This window comes from Astyanax mexicanus, chromosome 8, assembly GCF_023375975.1.
Source record: "Astyanax mexicanus isolate ESR-SI-001 chromosome 8, AstMex3_surface, whole genome shotgun sequence".
NCBI classification, from domain to species: Eukaryota; Metazoa; Chordata; class Actinopteri; order Characiformes; family Acestrorhamphidae; genus Astyanax; species Astyanax mexicanus.
In genome coordinates, this window is record NC_064415.1 from 20,044,738 (window position 1) to 20,065,839 (window position 21,102).

The 21,102-nt window shown below is 38.7% G+C and overlaps 1 protein-coding gene across 1 annotated transcript in view; it reads left to right on the forward strand.

Moving 5' to 3' along the window:
• Positions 1-3,790: 3,790 nt before the first annotated feature.
• The window catches only part of ppp1r14bb (protein phosphatase 1, regulatory (inhibitor) subunit 14Bb), a 46,385-nt gene continuing 29,073 nt past the window's right edge, over positions 3,791-21,102 (forward strand). Inside the window, exon 1 of the mRNA XM_049482780.1 lies at positions 3,791-4,579. Coding sequence (XP_049338737.1) covers positions 4,382-4,579 — 198 coding nt within the window. The 5' untranslated portion in view covers positions 3,791-4,381. The remainder of the gene's footprint in view (positions 4,580-21,102) is intronic.

Below are 21,102 nucleotides of genomic sequence, written 5' to 3' on the forward strand. Positions count from 1 at the left end.
CGAACCGTAAGAAATCGCCTAAAGGAAATGGGATTTCAATACAGGAAAGCTAAAAGAAAACCATCATTGACACCTAAACATAAAAGAACAAGACTGCAGTGGGCTAAGGAGAGGCAATCATGGACTGTGGATGACTGGATGAAAGTTATCTTCAGTGATGAGTCAAGAATCTGCATTGGACAAGGTGATGATGCTGGAACTTTTGTTTGGTGCCGTTCCAGTGAGATTTATGAAGAGGCCTGCCTGAAGAAAACAACCATATTTCCACAGTCCTTGATGATATGGGGCTGCATGTCAGGCAAAGGCACTGGGGAGATGACTGTGGTTAATTCTTCTATCAATGCACAAGTTTACATTGACATTTTGGACAGTTTTCTCATCCCTTCAATTGAACAGATGTTTGGAGATAATGAAATAATTTTCCAAGATGACAATGCATTGTGCCATAGGGCAAAAACAGTGAAGGCATTCCTTGGAGAAAGACACATTCAGTCAATGTCATGGCCTGCAAATAGTCCAGATCTCAACCCAATTGAAAACCTGTGGTGGAAATTAAAAAAAATGGTCCACAAGAAGGCTCCGACCTGCAAAGCTGATCTGGCAACTGCTATCAAAGAGAGTTGGCACCAAATTGATGCAGAATACTGTTTGTCACTCATCAAGTCCATGCCTCAGAGACTGAAAGCCGTTATAAAAGCCAAAGGTGGTGCAACTAAAGACTAGTGATGTATTTTGAATCATCTTTTGTTTATCTGTTTTTCATGATTCCATACTTTTTTCCTCAGAATTGAGTGATTCCATATTTTTTTCCCTGTGGTTGGTCAATAAAAGTAACATTCACTGACTTCCACAATGTTTTTTCTTCATTTCTTTGAGTGTTCCTGAAAGCCAACAAGTTGCACTTTGGAATGACCTTATTATTGTATCATGTTTTTGATCAGAGTTTGTTTTACAGAATGAAATGTCTGAAGGAGTGCTCATCCAAGACTGGTGATTCCATACTTTTTGCCAGGGGTTGTAGCTGCAAAAACAGCAAAAGCAAACCGCCTGGCCTTTTTTTTCCTTCCCGACCTGAGAATTTACTTCAGACCAGCTGTTTGCTCTCCACTCCAGCAAAAAATGTTCAACATGTGAGCTGCTAACGCATCCATTTCTCCTTTATAAAGCTACGAGTCGTCTCGCAAATATGACTTTTTTTGTTGTTGGTGAAGAAGGTGACATTTATACTCGCATCAATGTGCGTATGTGAGGCATGTCAGGGACAGATTTGTTCACATTACACACATACAGATCACTTATATTTGTGAATGTGAACAGCCAAATCCGATCTGAGCAAAACATCGAATTTGAGCAATGGGGCTTGTAATGTAGCTTGTAATGTATCCTACTGTTTTTAGTAGGATAATGCTCACCCATACACAGCAAGGGTTTCTTAGGAATGTCTCTGTATCTCTGTGTGAGAGAGGCAGATATAAAGTGTGTGTGGCTTTTTAAAAATATAGCTTGTGAGTTTGTGACAGAGAGAGAGAAACTGACTGTGTGTATTAGAAAGATAGGCTGAATTAAAGAGTGTGTGGCTGAGAGTGTGATAGAGACAGAAGGATAGAGAGAAGTGGTGATGGAGGCCATGTTAAAGTGAGAGAAATTGGGTGAAAGAGGCTAGTTTGTATGTGAGTGTGTGTTAGGGAGACAGACTGAGTGTGTGTGGTAAAGAGGTCGAGAGGTATTGTAAATGTGGATGTGATTGAAAGAGTTAGAGAAAGAAGCAGAGCTGGTGGGAGAGTGAGTGGCTGGCTGGCTGACTGAAAGAGTGAGAGAGAGAAACTGTGATAAAGTGGGAGAAAAGGGTGAGAGAATGAGTGGCTAGCTGTTTGAGAGAGAGAGAGAGAGAGAGGGGCTGAGTGATCTGACAGAATTAGAAAAAGGATAAGAGAGGAAACGTTAAGAGAGTGTGTGTGTATGTGTAGAGAGAGAGAGAGAGAGAGAGAATGAAAGAGTAATAATTACAGAAATAATTACTGTTCTCTTTTTTTCTCTTACATATATGTCTCTGTTTTTTGGTAAATGTTAATTATTGTCTTTATTTACCACAGTTTTGTTATTGTAGCATTGTTATCACTACAGTCATGCCAATAAGGCTAAATTTAATATTCAATCTTGAGAGAGATACTGACACTATTAGAGAGACACTGACTGTTATATATCATGAGAATGTGTATAAGCAATTTTAAGAAACTTGTGATCTGAATAATCTTGTGTTTTCCTCACATACTGTAATTATATAGCCAATGAATCAGTGAGTCCATAGTTTTATCATGATTAGTGCAGTGTTTTATAGCTTTTTACCTTTGTTTTAAGAAAACTTAGAATATCATTGTAATGTCTATTTAAAAAAAATTATACTGACAGTATTAAAGAAATAATGACTGTGATCGTTAGAGAAGGGGCTAGAGAGGCTAGTTTGCTGGCAGAGAGAGAGAGATTGAAAATATTAGAGAGGCACTGCCTGTTATATACAGTATATTATGGGAATGTGTGTAAGCACTTGTTGTTTATGTTCCAAATAAAAATAACTTTGAATGTCTTAAAAAAAAACAGAAAAAAATATTAACAGTATTAGAGAGACACTGACTGATATAGTTGGAGAAGTGGTGGGAGACAGGCTGTGTTAGTGTGAGAGAGAGTTGTTTTCTGGTTGAGAGAGAGACAGACAGACAGGGACAGATACTGACAGTATCAGAGAGACACTGACTGATAAAGTTGAAGAAGATATTGACAGTATTAGGGAGACATTGGCTGTGATATTGCTGGAGAATGGGTAAGGGAAAGAGAGAGGGATAGATAAGGATAGTATTAGAGAGACATTGACTGATATAGTTGGAGAATGGGTGAGAGATTGACAGTATTAGAGAGACACTGACTGTGATATAGTTAGAGAAGGTGTGGGAGAGAGGTTAGTTGGCAGAGAGAGAGAGAGAGAGAGAGAGAGAGAGAGAGAGAGAATGAGAGGGAGAAAGAGATGAATAGTATTCGGCTACATTCACATTGCAAGCCACATTGCTTAAAATTGCTTAAAAGTTGAATGGTTCAACGTTTAACGGACCTGTATCTGTCTGTAATGTTATACAAATTGATATGTGTATAAATGCTGCCATCAATCAGCTCATCTGAAGAACATGCTCAGGTCGAGGAGGAGAAAAAAGGTCAGGCGGCTTGCTTTTGCTGTTTTTGCAGCTATAGCTGCACAGCTGCACCAAGAGATGTGTGGGTACGAGAGATAATCATGTAGCACATGCTTAAAAGCCAAAAATTGCTGGGACTCAAATCTGATTCGAAAAAAAAATCGGATTTGGCACGTTCACACAGCCATGAAAAAAATTGATCAGAGCCACATTGAGCAAAAAAAATCTGATTTGAGTCACTTCAGCCTGGTAATGTGAATTTATAGAGAGAGAGAGAGAGAGAGAGAGAGAGAGTATTAGACAGACATTGACTGATATTTAGAGAAGGGGTAAGAGAGAAATATAGTGACAGTATTAAAGAGACACTGCTTGTGACAAAGTTAGAAAAAGGGGGAAGAGAGAGATATTGGCAGTATTAGAGAGGCACTGACTGAGATAGAGATAGAGAAGGGGAAAGAGAGAAGCTGTGTTAGAGTGAGAGAGTGAGTGAGAGGCTAGTTTGTTGGCTCACTCTGTATTAGTGAGAAAAACTAACTGTGTGTGTGTGTGTGTGTGTGTGTGTTAGAAAGAGAAGGAGGGGAGGGGGTAGATACAGTGAGAGGAATCACCCCGCAGTAGGAAGAGAGGAGGGGAAAAGGAAGGAAGGACAGAGAAAGAGAGAGAGAGAAGAGAAGAGAGAAGGGGAGAATAGTGAGCTGTTTGTTTTCTCTGTGTGTCGCTTTGAATAGCGGTTAAAAGAGGACTTTACTCAGAAGAGCGCTCTGATTAGAATAGTTCTCGGAGCGTATTTGCAAGCGCTTTGCATGCTCTTCCTGCAGACACTCTCTCTCTCTCACACATACACACACACACTCTCTCACAGAGCTTAGAGCAGCACACACACACACACACTCGCCCGCGCGGACACGTGTTGAGCGCTTTGTGGCTACTTTCCTGTATTCTACCAGCAGCAGCAGCAGCTGAACTGCACTAGCTCCAGCCTCTTGAAGTTACACTACTTCTACACCGCTTCTGTGTCTGAACACGGTGTTTGACGGGGTCGCTGGATGTCGCGCTGTTTCCTCGCACTCCCTTATTAAAGCCAGCAGATCTTCTTCTTATTCAGGTAACTAGAGGTTCTGAATCAGCTCTGAGCAGCTCCTCCAACACGGCGAGGAAAAAAAACCCGCGGCCGACTCTCACCCTCTCCTCTGTGGACTATGGCGGCGGTAACTAGCCCAGAATCGAGCCCCCAGCCCCGGGTTTACTTCCAGACTCCCCCCGCTACCGAAGAGACCGAGACGCCGGTAAGAAAACAGGGACGCGTCACGGTGAAATACGACCGAAAAGAGCTGAGAAAGAGACTCAATCTGGAGGAGTGGATCATTGACCAGCTAACTGAGCTGTACGACTGCGAGGTAAGAGCGCTAAACCTGCCTAAAGTGATCAATTACAGACTCGGATAAAGGTGAGCTAATGATATACAGCTCTGAAAATAATTTTAAAGAGAGCACTTCAGTTTCTGGATCAGTTTATAGGTATATGTTTGAGTAAAATTAATATTGTTGTTGTACAGACAACATTTCTTCAAAATTCCAAATAAAAATATTTGTCATTTAGAGCATTTATTTACAGAAAAAAATAGCTGTAATAACAAAAAAAGATGTAGAGCTTTCATACCTTAAATAAAGCAAAGCAAACAAAAAAGTTCATTTTCATGAAGTTGTAAGAGTTCATAAATCAATATTTGGTGGAATAACCCTGGTGCCGGGCGGCACGGTGGCGCGGTGGGTAGCACTTCCGCCTCACAGCAAGACGGCTGGGTTCGATTCCCGGCTGGGGCGACCCGGGTCTTTCTGTGTGGAGTTTGCACGTTCTCCCCGTGTCTGCGTGGGTTTCCTCCGGGTTCTCCGGTTTCCTCCCACAGTCCAAAGACTAGTTCAGGCTAATTGGAACTTGATTGAAATTGTCCCTTAGGTGTGTTAGTGAATGTGTCTGTGTGTCTGTCTGTGTCTGTCTGCCTTGCGATGGCTTAGATCGTAGAACCTTGTGATTAGACAGTACCTTTCCTGCCGCGAAATAGCCGACGAGCTGATGTGGCGTTAAACTCGACTACCCAACCCAACCCATGCTTCTTGGCATGTGCTCCTCCACCAGTCTTACACACTGCTTTTGGGTAATTGTGTGCCCCTCCTGGTGCAAAAATTCAAGAAATTCAGCTTGGATTGATGTTCTGTGATCATTTATCTTCCTCTTGATTATATTTTTTCTCACAGCTGTATATCAATAGCTAGGAATGATTGATAATGCAGTAAAAGCATTACAAAAGCTCATTCTGTTGAGATCATTCATAATTTGTCATATCTTACACTGGCTGAGTTAATAGTTTTTTCATGATGAGTCTAGCGTGTTTATAGATTTTACTTTGTTTTAAGAAAATATCATAGAGTATGCCATCGTGGGAATGATAAAAGTACATGATTAGTTCAGTCAAATAGTACATAAAATAGTTTTTGGCAGTCAAAAAAGGCGAATTAACAAAACACGTGCATTGTAAAGGTTCATTTATACTCTCTTACTAGGGTTGCATCGATTAGTTGATATCATTGACCATGTTGATTATAAAAAATTGTCGACTCCCGTGGAAAAGGGGTAGCTAATGAGCTCAATCACATAGCTAACACTCAACTTCTGTGTCTATGTCTCCAAAAGCGGCCAAACACAACAGAAATACATATGTTACATATACATATTTACTCGCTAAGTATCAGTACTTTCCGGATTGCATGGCATGGCATTTAAAGGGCATTTATATCCCACATTTAGCTATTTCTTTTAGATAGTGTGCACAGATACTGACCAAATATATGCAGAGTACAGACAGAAAGCTCCCTCTGTGTCTTTGTCCATACTTAAGCATTAATGAGGACTAAGTCTGTTGTTCAGTTATTCAAGAATTTGTGATTTAAGTACTTTGACAAGATACAGCCTTTCTGGATACACCTTTTGCTTTTCTTATGCTGATATGGATCTTGAAATATTGAGTATCTACCAATAAAAAAAAATCTTCTTTAAAAAGTAAAAAATACTACAATAGTATAATAGAAGAACTTTGTTTAAAATGTGTATATGTATGTAGACTCTTTTGGTTAAACTATGCTCAAACACTCTAGTTCTACCCCACAGGAAATTACACACAGCTTACATCTCATTACACATTACACAGTGTGAATGTGTGCTCCTTCAGGCTAGACTGTGTCAGGATTTAATCAGATTCAGCATTTCCTGCTGTTATCAACCAGATGCCTGTTGAGATACCAATATGGCATGATTATTATTAACCAATTTAAACTCATCTACAGTCTTTCAACTCAGCTGATGATTGTTTATCAGATAAACAGTGTGTGATGTTGGTCTGTAGGCTAAACATGGAGCTCCATTTTAGATCACAGGTAACATCTGTGTGTCTAAAACTGTTAGCCTGGTTGTCGGATTTAAACATAACGTCATTACCTTCCACCAGGCGCAAGAGCTACTGCGTTGACGCGTGTGAATGTGTTTAAGCAAGCAATCTGGCATTGACCCACATTCAGAGATGGACTTAAAGCCTTCTAGGACTCCAGGCGAGAGAGAGGGAATAAAGATACACTTGCTCTTGTTGCTGTTCTTTTACCATTTACCTGCATCACCTATCAGTACTTCTGGTCAGTTTTCATAGGGTAGATTGCTTTGACGGTCAGATTACAGACCTGTTGAGCTTATCAGACATCCTCAAGCACTCAGTGAAGTGGAAAAATTGCCATTTATGCCATTCATGTAGACCGTGTGTGGAGAGCACTTCATTGGTATAGTGTAGCAATAGTGAGGGACAACCCTAAACCAGTCAGGCAGTCTAGTTCCTCTGTGGAAAGATCTGAACATGTGGCATGGCGTTAGATTTCTTCCCTTTTTCCATCTATCCCAACTTCCCCTGCTGCCCTTCCTCCCTCTTCCCATCTCTTTTCCCAACTGCTTTTGCTACCCTTCCCCCAGTCCCCCACTACTACTGACACGGAAGTGACTCTTCTTCCCAACATTTCCGTTCAGGATCCACTTATCTCAGTACTATGAACTCTATATAATATGCAGCTCTGAAGACAATAGATAGATCCTTTAAATAAAAAGGTGCAATATAAAATCTTAAAAAAAGTTGTAAAATAATCGCAACAAAGTTACAAACATTTTTATGGCAACTACTTTTCCTTCTGCTCTGTCCCTCTGCTACTCGTAAACACGCATAGGCTCAGACAGCTACGTGAGACATTGGCCATTGTATAATGGAAGACCATATGGGATTACTTCACTCCACTAAACAACCCGTTTATGTGGCATTCAGTACAGTGGATGTTTTTTTTTTTGTAGGATGAAGAATTCCCCTTTTTACGCACACAAGAAAGGCTTTTAAAGCACCAATACTGTGAGGCTAATATGTCCACTGAAAACAGTATCAGGGAATCACTTGCTGTTGGACCTAAAATATAGACCGTGGTATTGGCCTGTTGTCCTGTGCCAGTGGTTCCAAACCCTGGTCCTGTAGGACCCCCAGTTCTTGCGTATTGTAGTGTTTACCCTCAAATGTGGCTGATCCAGCTGATCAGCTAATTATTAAGCCCTGTCTGAGTTAGGTCATGTGGTCATGTGTTAGTGCAGGACACCACTAAATTTAGCAGCACAAGGGGTCCTCTAAGATCAAGGATTGGAACCAATGCTTTAGTCCATACATTTATCAGAAAAGCGGTAGATGATCAAAGTGATTTTTTTGTGCTATACAGACAGTTGAAGATTGAAGATTTTAACCCTGTTTTAACCCCTACAGTAAATTAACACAGGGGTAATGCATTACACTTAGTAAACTTATTATTTTAAGCTTAACTAACGTGTGGAGAGTTGTTTCTGTAGAAGATGCGAATTATTTTTAATTAGAAAATCTATTGACTAGGATGTCTGAACCTTTACATAAGAAACAATATTACATATTATATAAAACAGTATTCAGTGTCATTTGGACTAAATTTCAAAAGCCCCTTACACTCACTACAGTGGAAACATACTGTAGATGCTGTGTGTATGCTATTGATTTTCTATTTAGAATACTGCCATTGTCCATCTATGTAGAAGAGGAAAAGCGATAGGGCTGTGATGTACAGATAATGCAAGAAGGAAGAGAAGTCTGAAGGTGTGTGGAAAAATGCAAATACATCTGACATGCAACACATGGCCAAGTTTGTTTAAACACACGTTTGATGATGGAACAGAGTGTCCTGACTGTAATCACTTATTCAGGACAGGTTATCTGATTGTTCTTTGTGTTGTTCTACCAGTGGTTGAAAGAATTATCAATTGAAGTAAAGGCAGTAGGGATGGCAGTAGAGGTGTGGGAGAAATAAACAGATCATTACTGAGTGTCCCACAGCCAGGGAGAGAGAGAGAGAGAGAGAGAAAGATGGAAAAAGACAGCTGTGGTGTTTCACTTCTTGGCTGACAGCACATGGATTACGCTTGGCGTTTTATTGTTTTTCTCTGAGGAACACACACACACACACACACACACACACACTCGCGCACAGTCTGACACTTTTATACTTTGGTTAAAATGCTAAAATTATAATAGACCTCCAGTAAAGGGTTTGAAAATGAAGTGATGTGTTGACCTAAAGGCCTTGGTTTTGAAATGAAGCTGGTTGTGATATAATGATTATATGAACAGAACCATGCACTTCATAATTTGATTACTGCAGAACATTCTGCAGAGTTTTTCAGTAATCTGATTCCCACGTTTACATTAACTTTTGGGCAATAATAAGTAGTACTGCAACGATTAGTTGATATGATCAAAAATGTAGATTATAAAAATTTGTCAACTCCAAATGTTAATTGTCGACTAATCGTTAATTTGCAGCACTACACAAAGTACTGGGGACACTCACACAGTTTACACTCAACTTGGCCTCCAAAAGGTCTCCAAAAGTGCCCAAACACAACAGCTTAAACATTTCCTAATTAAATATCAGCATTTTTCCACATTCAAAGCACAATGTTCTGGAAATTTAAATCACTTGTTCAGCTGTTTTTATCGATGTGAAGCGAAGACAGAGAAAGCTAGAAACAGCAGCCATACCTACAGCAAGCAGAGATGGAGGGCATGGCCGAAATAATCGTTGAATAATTAACTAACCTGAGAAATAATCAGAATATTATTCGACTACCAAAATAATCATTAGTTGGAGCCTTACTAATTAGATTTTTGCTTTGCAACCAGTTAACCTACAGAATAAAATGTAATAGAAACATGAGGTAAAACCCAAACTTCATTCCACTGTTTTTATTAAAACATGGAGCTGCAATATAAATATATAGATCAGATAGAAGAAGGAATTTAAGAATTATAAATCCTTCAGTTTCAGCATCTCGCAGGTACTGTTTTAAATGCTGTTTGCTTATTCCTGGTTAACAGGGTTAAGTATATACATGCTCCGATGTATCTTTTTACTGAGTTAAAATCTAGCTTTCTCTATCAGATTTCTTGATCAGATTTTTAGATCTTTAGACTATGATGTTTACATGACTACTTGATTAATCATATAACTGCAGTAATCTGATTATGATTGAGCATGCAAGTGCACTATGTGGCCAATTCTGCAGTCAGCTCTTAATGTTCAAGCATAAAATTCCGAAAAGAAGATTTGTCTTCACCACTGTATACATCCTATGTCCAGACTGTGTATTCACTGTGTTTAAAGTGCGATTCTGAATAGTACCAAAAGTAATTGAATTGAACCATGAAGGCATTAGAGTTTACATAAAGCTTATAAAAGTCATTTCCTATAGAATCCTAATAGGCCTAGTTGTAAGGTCAGAGATTTGCACCCCTATACTAGTATAAATAAACAGCTTTTCATATGCGCGAGCATCCCCCAACACCAGCCCACTGATAACGATTGGCTTGTTTGGCCCGAGGACCTGAATTGTAACCGTGTGATCTGTGTGATTAATCGTTTAAATGCACCACGCTTTGACCTTAAAGGGGTAACTGGGTTCATTTATCTCACACTGCCCTCCAGACTAAACTTAGCATGACTCAGCAAATTCCTGCCATAGTGACCCAGAGTTTGGGGGGATGTAGCGGAAATGAAATGAAGAGAGCACACATAGAGCCAGACTGCCAGATTTACACATGCTCGGATCACTAGTCATTAAGCAAATATGATGTAGGTGCGAGAGAAAGAGAATGGGAAAATGTGATTAATGGAATGGTAATCAGTCATGCTGATGTAGGTACCCGTGTAATCATGTTACACATGTAGCTGAATATACAGTTGTGTCTTTTGCTGTAGTATAGTGTAATGTACTGCCAAGATATTTAAGCCCTTTGAATTGTCAGTTGCTAACTCATTGGTAGTAGCGCTCAATAACTTCAAAACCACGCTAATCGACTTCACTTTATTCCTTTTTTTGCTTTTCCATTTGGCAAATTTGGTACCTGTAATCTGGAGCCAGCTTCTCAAGTACCTGTCGTGTAGATACTAATATGTGTAAATCTTGCAGATTTGTTGATTTAATGGATATTTCAAACCAGCGCTACTCCAGTTGTGGTCTTGGGTCTACCTCCATAAGTTCCAACCCTAATCCAGCACACCTGATTTGGATAACAATGGTGTTCAGTGTCATCTTAAGGGTAGTAGATCTTTAGGACCAGGATTGGGCACACAAAGAGCAGAATGTTTAGCCAGTACAAATTTTATTCACTACAATGTCTGTGTTTTATACTTTTGACTACATTTTCCACTTTTAAATGAGTGTTACATTTTTTGTAGTAAAAATACAGGTATATTTAGTCATGATTTCTGTTATCTCTATATGTCAGGATAATGCTAAATATAGGAGTTAGGCACCATTCCCAAATCAGCACAATCTTAATGTTTCAATTATTTTTTTTATTATCCCTATGCTACAGTATGCTAGTTTGACAGTACATTTTAAAGCAGCATTATGTGAGACTTCATATGTTTTGTTCCTGGGTTCACTTTACAGTAAGGGGAGCAGTTCACTTTTAACCCCTATTCACAGTGGCCATAAAATGCAATTTTCGCTTTGTTCAGCTTAGAATATATTTTTAAAAACACACTGTACCCAGGTGGTTAATGGCTTATATGAAAGTAAATAGTTGGGTTCCAAAAATGACCCATTGGTTTTCACTATATGAAAACTTAAATAACCTCTTTGATTGATTATATATTTTGATAATTAAGTCACCTATTGTTTTTACCCACTCAAATCATCATATCTTAACTCCAATCATGATATCAAACTAATATTGCTTATACAGATGCACTACCTGTCCATAAAGAGCCAACATTTTATTGAGCTACCTATAATCATTTGAGTTTATTAAAGCAAAAAGTGCCAAACTGTGTCCCAAACTGTATCCAAATGGCACAGATTCCCAATGGCCAGTAACCTCTTCATACAGCCTAAAATTTCTGTAAAAGACCTAAAAGTAAAAAGAAAATAATAAACATATTTCTATATATTTGAATACAAGCTGAGAGATACACAGCTGGCATTTGTAGTGAAAGAAATTTGCCGATTCAGGCGGTAGAGTATTATTAACAGGATTTTACACCAATGTGGCTTATATTTCTTCCAAGATTCTTGTATTCTTACATTTCAACCAAAGTTACGTAGTGCAGTAGCAGCGCGCCAGACCAAGATTGGGAATGAAAGACACCGTTCTCCTTCTTACAAGACAGAAGGGCATCAAAATGATTTCAAAGCAGGCGTCTCTTCTTTTTAAACACAGCGCTGGTGAGCTTTTCAGTGCAGCTAAGCAGAGGCACACATGGTCAATTGTTTGAGGACTGTTAAGTATGTTCCGGCTTGTTTAGAATGAAAACACACGGCCACACCAGTCCTTTTGTGGCTCAGATTGGACCCTAGTAGGAAGCCTTCCAGCTTTCAGCAGAATAGATACAAAAGTTCTGTTCATGAGTCAATTTCCTGTCCAGTTTGGTCAATTAGCGCACACACACTGAGGTCATAAGACTGCTGTGACCTCTGAGGCTTTGTGAAAAGATCACAGACCGCTAGTACATACACCCGCTCTGAGGTCACATGACTGTTGTGCCCTCAGTGGCTGTCTGAAAACATCACTGACTCACTGTGTATATACACACACATACACACACTCACTCACTCACTCACACACCTGTGTAATAGGACAGGTTTAGACCTGCCGTTCCCATGCCGTGTTGTCAGCAAACTCAGTAATTAAGGGCCTGTGGACAAGCAGCCCAACAGTCCAGGCCCAGATTGTCTAGCGTCAGCGTTTTTTCATAATAACATTAGCAGAAATGAAAGACAATGAAGGGATGAGTGTTCACACTAATCTACTCCCATAAATCAACACATGTTCCCCTTTGGGTGACTTCTATTTACTCTAGTATGAAACAGTAGCGTCACTATCATTCACGCTGCAGCTCCCGTTTGATTGTGATTGTCTCTCATACTTCCTCTTCAGTCAAAACAATCCCTTAAAGAGGAAACGGCTAACCTACTTTTTTATTATCAGGGGGGTAGGGCCTGACCCTCAGTTTGAAGCATTGAATAGCAAAGACCTTTCCAGCAAAAAGTTCAGTTGCAGCTTTTTACATCTAAGCACTGTGTTCTGAAGACCAAAACATTTAGCTTGAACTTCCTTTGTCACTGACTTAAAACATTCTTAAAGCTACAGTCTGTGAGTTTTTGGGATTTGGGGATTTAGAGACATATCTGGCGAGAATGTGTAATTGCACAGAGCATGTTGAAGCGTACTTTTAATACAGGTTAAAGTAAATACATGCTGTGTGAAATTCTGTGTTTTTAAATATATTGTTTTATTAATTTATGAAGCACTACAGCTCTGAAAAAAAATGAGACAACTTCAGTTTATGAATCAGTTTTTCTGATTTGCTATTTATAGGTATTTTTGAGTAAAATTAAATGGCTGAAATAACAAAAAAGATGCAGAGCTTTCAGACCTTAAATAATGCAAAGAAAACAAGTTCATATTCATAAAGTTTTAGGAGTTTAGAAATCAATATTGGTTTTTAATCACAGTTTTCAATCACAGTTTTCATGCATCTTGGCATGTTCTCCTCCACCTGTCTTACACACTGCTTTTGGATTACTTTGTGCCACTTCTGGTGCAAAATTTCAAGCAGTTCAGCTTGGTTTGATGGCTTGTGATCATCCATCTTCCTCTTGATTATATTCCAGAGGAAAGGAACAAATAGAGTCTCGTTACACCCTGCTGATGTGTAAATACATTTTTAAAAATACATTTTAAAATAAAAAAACTGCATTGGAATTTCTTAGCTTTTAACTCTCTGTTTGGGTTCACTTTGACCATATTTATTCTTTACCATCTCTACAAAAGGATTCATTTAATGTTTGAGTGTCATTTAAATACCATCCCTTATTTAATGAGGACAACCAAGTAAACATAAAATTAACATCCTGATATATACAATATTTTTTTTTTACACTATAAGGCGCACTTAAAACTCTATAATTTCTCCGAAAAGCGACAGTGTGCCTTATAATCCAGTGCGCCTTATGTATGAATTCTACCAGTCAAGTTGTTAGAAGCAGTAAATCCACTCCACTAAAGTGCAGGGTTATAAAATAGGTTCAGTAACGTTTCTCCAGGCTGGAACAGTATAAGCATTAACTAACTGTAGCGCTACCTCTTTTACCGTTCAGTAGTGAGTATATCAGACTGTAGTTTGCGTGTTTATCCTGTTACAACAAGCTACATGGGACAGACCGCTATCTGATAGCACCCTGGCTAAGCACTGCTAACCTCTGCTTTAGACCCCAACCTAGCAACACCATATTTGTAGTAATGTGAGAAATACTTAGAAACAAAAATATTGCTGTTTAATTATAATTCTTTCTGCAGATTTAAATTTCTTGCTCAGATTGACCGCAAAGCATTAAGAGCATTAGGAGTCATAGAGTTTGTAACATACACATTCACACACACACCTATTTTCTGTTCTAACATGTTTTTATCAGTAATGCTGTGGAAGATCTTATTCATCAGTTACCTACAACATCCAGCTTTTCTACCCACTCCATCAAGGTGGTGTCAGTGTGTCAGCCTCTAGTCATTATGCTCAGGCTTTTCAGGCCCAGAACCTAGAAATGAATGGACTGGCTAATCCAGCGCTGTCTCCTGTTACAGTCTAACACTGCTGCTTATTGTGGAGCCATGTTTCAGTCATTAGGTTTCAAAGCAGGATTTTTCAAAAGAGCTGGTCATAAACATTTGTGCATGGAGAACCTCAGACAGATCCATGTTCTTCATTCTAATGTGTTTACTGTGACCGCAGCTCAGCAGCTGTTTGCATAGTGTGCACATACATGAGTGTAGAAGCTCACCATAAGCTACAGTCATTTTAGGATTTTCTTTAGGAGATACTGAAAACAAATGGTGATCGTTATTTAATTCATGATCATTATTCAAAGGATTGAATAAGGCAAGCAGAGATGGGACAGTTGGATTACCCAGTTCCATAGCAAATAACAGTTAAATGAATCGCTGTTGATGCTTTTTTTATTGAATACTGTACAGTAGCAATAGTCTTTAGTATATGTAATTTTTTTTTTTTTTTACTTTACAGGCCTTTTGTCCAATACTGCAATAATAGTTTTCTTATGCTCCTACTATCTCTACTATCTTTCGTCTAGTATCTCTAGTTTCTCAAGTTGCAAGATTTTGATATGTCCGCAACTAAAAGGGCAAACCACCTAGCAGAGGGATTCAGACAAACAACTCGCACTCGTTTTAATAGCCGATTGGTTTATAGTTAATAATTTAAGTAAAGGTTAAATGTACACATTTTGCTGCTTTCAGCTATTAGCTACATATATTAACTGTTGCCATTGCACAAACAGCAGCTCCATTAAAGAAAAAAATCTAAGAAAAAGCTCCAAAACATTTTGCCTGGAGGATAGATATCAAAAGTTTGTATTAAACACCATATTTTTCACACTATAAATAAACATTTATGTTGTCTATTTTCATACGAGTAATGCGCTTCTGTTCATTTACAGTAAGCTTAGATTTCCAGATTTCCACTAAGACTGGGTGCAGTAGTATTAGCATCAGTGGCTAACCACTAGCTACATTTTGATATACTCTCTTCTAAACGGCTAAAGAGCTAGCACATAGTACGGTTAGTGGCTAGTGCTAATGCTCCTCCAGAAGTGCTAACTGGGATTAGCAGCAGGCTACAGGCCGATAATACTCACCTCTGAATGGCGAAAGATCTAGGGCTAATGCTAATACTGCTCCGGTCTTAGTGCTAGAGAGCTAAACTGAAACTCCTTTATAACGCTTTATAGTGGCTTCACTGCTTCTTAATACCTGACTGGTAAAGCTCATATATAAGGTGCACCAGATTATAAGGCTCACTTATTTTTATTAATTTTTTTTTGCAGAAAAATGCAGGATTTTAAGTGTGCCTTCTAGTTTAAAAAATATGGTAAGTCGTTTAATAGATCTACCAAGTTTAAGTACCTGCCAATGTACATACTTGTTCTTAAATCTAGACCAGCTGTCTGATTAGCTGTCTCTTGCCTATTTAAACTACATGCTCTTTTGATTGAGATGATATTGATTTTAAACCAGATTTTGGATGTTTTTCCAGGAAGGGCTGGATTGGATGCTAGGAAATCAAAGAAACGAGTGAATCCAATTTAAGGGAACAAATCTACCGTGAAGCAGCGCACACTCCCACTGTGTTGTCATGTTATTTTGTTAGCTGTGTGTGTTCTTCTGGAGTAGTCGAGTGCTTGACTAGTTTGAGCATGACGGTCTATTTTTAGATGTCTTGGAGTGAAAATAAAGTATTGAGGGGGAAACGTTCCATGAAGTCAGGTTTTGTTATCATTTCTATTATTAAAGGTATTTGTCTTGTGTTACTTGATTTTAAATAGTAAAAATATCATTAGCTTTTGTTACTATGTAAGCTAAGGTTTAAAAATGTTGTTATTCAAACATCAAGTATATTCTTGGGCCTAATTCACCTCAGCGCCCACTCATATGTACTTAAGTGAGACTCTAAGGATAATTGCTGGGGCTTATTGCGTATGGCCATTATGTAATTTGTCCTGACCAAGTTAGAATGCGATAAACCCTTTGGATGATGTGGGAAGGTCAAACCTTTTAAATACAGCTTGTTGTCAGCTATATATAAGTGAATTAAGGCAAAATGGTTTTCCTGTTAATTCAGGGGTCTCTTCTCAGGGGCGCCTATAATTAAATACTCGTGCAACAGCTAGACAAATGAACAAAGCAGACACATTAGTACGGTTAGGTGTTCTGTTCAGCACAAATTGAATATACTACAGATTTCACACTCCATGCTGGAGTCTACAGGCTGTATTTTGAAGCCTGTTGTCTGTGTCTGTCTTTCCTCAGAATAAATCAGGAAGATTAAAAAGCCCTGTGAGGTGGCAGGCCCTCCAGAGGCCAGCAGGCCTTATGTAAAGGAAAGCTGCTAAAAATAGCCTCTCTCTCTCCACCCAAACGCTTTATTCATCACCAAAATCTGACTGAGTGAACCAGTTAAAGTACAGCAGCTGAACACAGTGTCTAGGTCTTTGATTTCTGTGTTAACGGTATTAACTCTTAAGGTGGCTGTGCTAAGATACTATAGCCAAGTTCAGGACAGGATGGATGTATTGAAGAACCTTTTGAAGTTCTTCAATTTGAAACTGAAGGAACCTCTCAAGATGTTTCTGTCACCATGTCATAATGGTTCTTTACTCCAAACATGATGACGGACACACCTTGTATGATTTATAGTTTTAATGGTTTATTGTACATGTATAGCCATATAAACTTTAAATTTCAACTTGTAAACAGCAGTATAGTCTAAAAGTATTTCCTGTGTTTTTGTGTGTAAGCACTGTGATATTGTAAGTAGTAATAAATTAGGTAATTATTGTAATGTATCAATTTCACAGTGGCATATGACTGGTATAAGCTAGTATGCAATGCACTTTGCCTTATATGTTACACATGTATTTATATATACTGTATTTTTCGCACTATAAGGCGCACAGGATTATAAGATGCACTATTAATGAATGTTTATTTTCTGCTCTATTTTCTTTTTTTTTTTTTTTACTGGAGAAGTCCATTAAAGAGAAATGGATAATACAAAAACTTTCATTATGCTCACAGTGTCCAAACATCTCAAACAATTGTCTCAATGTTTCTGACTTCCCCAGGATGTAAATCACCATTTTTATTATCTATTTACTTGTTTATTTTAAAGCAAATAACTATTCACAATAAAATCGGGGAAATTTCAACACTAAGATAAGAAAAGGAAATATTCAAGTCAGAGGTCATAGGGTCTACAAGAAATCAGGTCGTTGGGGTCTCATATAAACTAGCCATTTAGACCAGATCCGATTAAATTTGAATTCTTAATTCTGGTCTATGTTTCATACACTGGATTATAAGGCACATTTTAAGACACACTGTAAGCAATTTCTATTTCAGCAGTTAAGTAAAGCTAAGCCAAATAAACAAATCTGTAATAAAGAAAAACTTTCTTTTAAAGTCAAGCGAGTGCTGGATGTTAATCTACACCGATTTCTCTTCTAAAAACAGTTTATTTGGGTGAGTAAAGCACTTCTCTTTATTTACAGTAAGCTTAGATTCTCAGATTTTTCTAGCATTAAGGCTGGACCATTAGCTTTAGTGCCACAACTAACCAGAGTGTCTGATGACCATAAGATTTGTGACGGCTCAAGACCCTGAGTCTATACTATACTAAAAGTATCACAAGAACACAGCTGGTATTAATCCTTTAATATATCACCCATTATTTCCCCCGGTCTTCTACTACCTTTCCTTATCATCAGACCTGTCTAGACAATTCTGTTGATGTGTATTCATTGACCAGTTAAAATCTCAAGAATTCTGGGCATGACCCATGACATCATCAAGCTCAGTAAGCCAAAGGGCAGCGGTGTACTAACCTCACTTGCGGCCTTTAGCCAAAGTCAACTGCTTTCATTAGCTTAAAGAGCTTTGTCGTAATTACTGTTGGAAACCTGTAATTAGTGAAAGTGGAGCAGAGGAGGATGGCATCCATTTTTCTTTTAGACTCCAGCATGGTTGAGTAGTGAATTATACCAAACAATGTGTGCATTCATGCAGGGCTGATTGTTGTGTTGTGATCGTTTTGGAAAGTTATGATTCTTTTGCACTATTTTACTAATGTAATGTCTTGTGGTAATTTTGTGAAATGGCCAATTCAGTCCCACTTAAATAAACATGGTACATGAATCTTACACTAATAAATGAACATACACACATGTCACTTTCACAGACTGCTCCGATCCAGTGAATTTGATGAACGCTCTGCGGGTTTATTCTGCTCCAGAAACGACAGACGAGAGAGGGAAAGAGAGAGAGGGAGAGGGAGAGAGAGACAGAGAGAGAGCGAAAGAGATTAAGTGCTAAGTAATGGAGATTGGAGGCAGACTGGCAGGGGTATACCCAGGCAGATTTTTTTCTCTCGCTTCCTTGCGCACACACTTGAACACTAGCTGGTAGGGGGGAGTCGTGGCGGGGAATACATTTGGCGGCCGAGCGTGATAAATTAAAGACAGAGAGGATTTCTTCTTACTCATTAGAGAAGGCTGCACGTGCCTCGCTACCTCACAAACCTCAGAGAGCAGAGCGTTGGTCATTCATGCCTGACCACAATTCACCAATCGATTGAACACACCAAGCAGACATTGACCAACCTTGCCTTGTTATCTTCGCATTTGACATTGTTTAAAGATTCAGCATCATGTTTGTATGTGTTTGAACACACCCCTCTATTTACCACATTGATTCACAGTTTCTCTTTTAGCCTTACAAAACAAATGTTGCCTGAAAGAGACCATGCCATGGAAAGGGTGCTTTCACACCTACCTTGTTTGATTAGATTAGATTAACTGTAGATTATGTTATATTAAGGTTATGTATTACGCTCTTTCTGGTGTGTGACTTCAATACACTTAAAGGGAGTTGAAATCTTACAGGGAGGGAGAATTCGGCACAACACCTGGAAAAAGGCAACTAGCCCAGTGGAAAACATGCAACATGAACTGAACTTTTTACAAACCAATCACTGCAAACCACAAGAATGTGTTGCTCACATAGTTGATGAAAGGATGACAGAACAGGATGTGTATCCATGTTTATATTTCTGCATACGCTTATCAGCAGCTCTGCTTCTCTCTGCAGTTTAAACCGCAAAGGCGGGAATGTGTTGACCAATCACAACTCGATGGCTAGTTACATTTCCGTGGAGGTGCGTATTAAGCTACGGCGTAGGCTACGGCATAGGGTACCCAACGATACATAGGCTATTCTGTAGGTTTGACACAGAAATATAAATCGGACTTTAGTTGCTCCCTAAACTGCATTGTGAACTCCAAACAAACCAAACCACATTAATACAGTTTATACCTTGGTTTGGACTTTGCTTCCACACTGTAAACAAACTGCAGCATGTTTTGTTGCTCTGTTCACACCTGCTGTTTTGGTCTGAGCTTGAACTTAAATAAAGGACAATAATAAAGCAGGATATGAGCCCTGTTATGTATGAATTACACTGTGTTTTTAACTAATACTTGTCAATTTCCAATGTGGGTCTAATTTACTGATACATTATTGAAATTTGACATAAAATGCTTTGGTAATTAATTCCTTAGCATGAATCAAACAAAAACAAGCCAAGTGTGGATTTCTCTTTTGAGACCGAGCGTCGACCGGCTGTCCAGACAGTTTAAACGATTTTTAGCTTTGATGAAAAGCCTCTCATTGAGATGAGCTAAATCCAGCTCTCGATTTATCGCTTACTCTCATGCATAAATCACTGAGGATGAGGAGGAGCTCGCTGTAGTAGATGCTGCTTATTGACTGTGTTGGCGGGCCCTGTGGACTTGTGATCTAGTGTGATTTGTCATGTGAGGTCATCATCACTTATCTTAATTAAGCCTCCCTGTGTATTACAGGCAGCCCTCCACTCATCTCTGCACTTGATTCATCGCTCTTCTCCGCTGCTCTACTGCCTCTTTTTCCACCACTATTTACTGTTATTCTACTCCTACGGTTTGGAGAGCAGGAAGTGGGGTGTTAACCCTGGTGAGGGAGTGTGTGTGTGTGTGTGTGAGTGTGTCTCTGCTGACTGTCTATTGCTGTGGGAACTCTGAGAGTGCTTTTATTTTAATGAGGCGTGTATTCACTCCCAGCTGACTGAGGGATTGTTTTTGTCATCTGAACAGTCATAGACTAGGACGTAGTGTTTGAACAGGTCTGAACTAGGTTACGATTGCTGAATTAAAAATGTGTTTAGTTACTGTTGTCTTTCTTGATGAGTCAGCATTGAGTAGGTGATTATTAATATGAAAAGAAGGCATATTTTGAATTCTTCTGCTCTTTTCTTTTCCAGTGACAACCAAAGCTTGTTGAAATCCCAATTTGCCATATAATATAGTCTTCTTTATATTCTTAAGCTCTTAAGGCCCTAAAGTTTAAGTGTTTTAGTTTTTTAGAATCTTAATTAACCTGTAAGCTTAATTAACCATTCTAAGCTTAGTTTGAATTCATTGACATCTGATTATTGCAATTATTGGTAATCAAATGTGTCTCCAGTTGGACTGAATGGAACCTGATTGCTGTATTGGATGGAATAGGCTGAATTGCTTGTTAAGTAGAAAGTGTTACTGCCTTTTTAACACTGTCTTTAATTGTAAGGGATATTTTTGATGAGTACTTCATAATAATTGAATAAAAATCAATCACAATATATGATGTGAAGTAAGTTTTTATTAAAAACTTGGA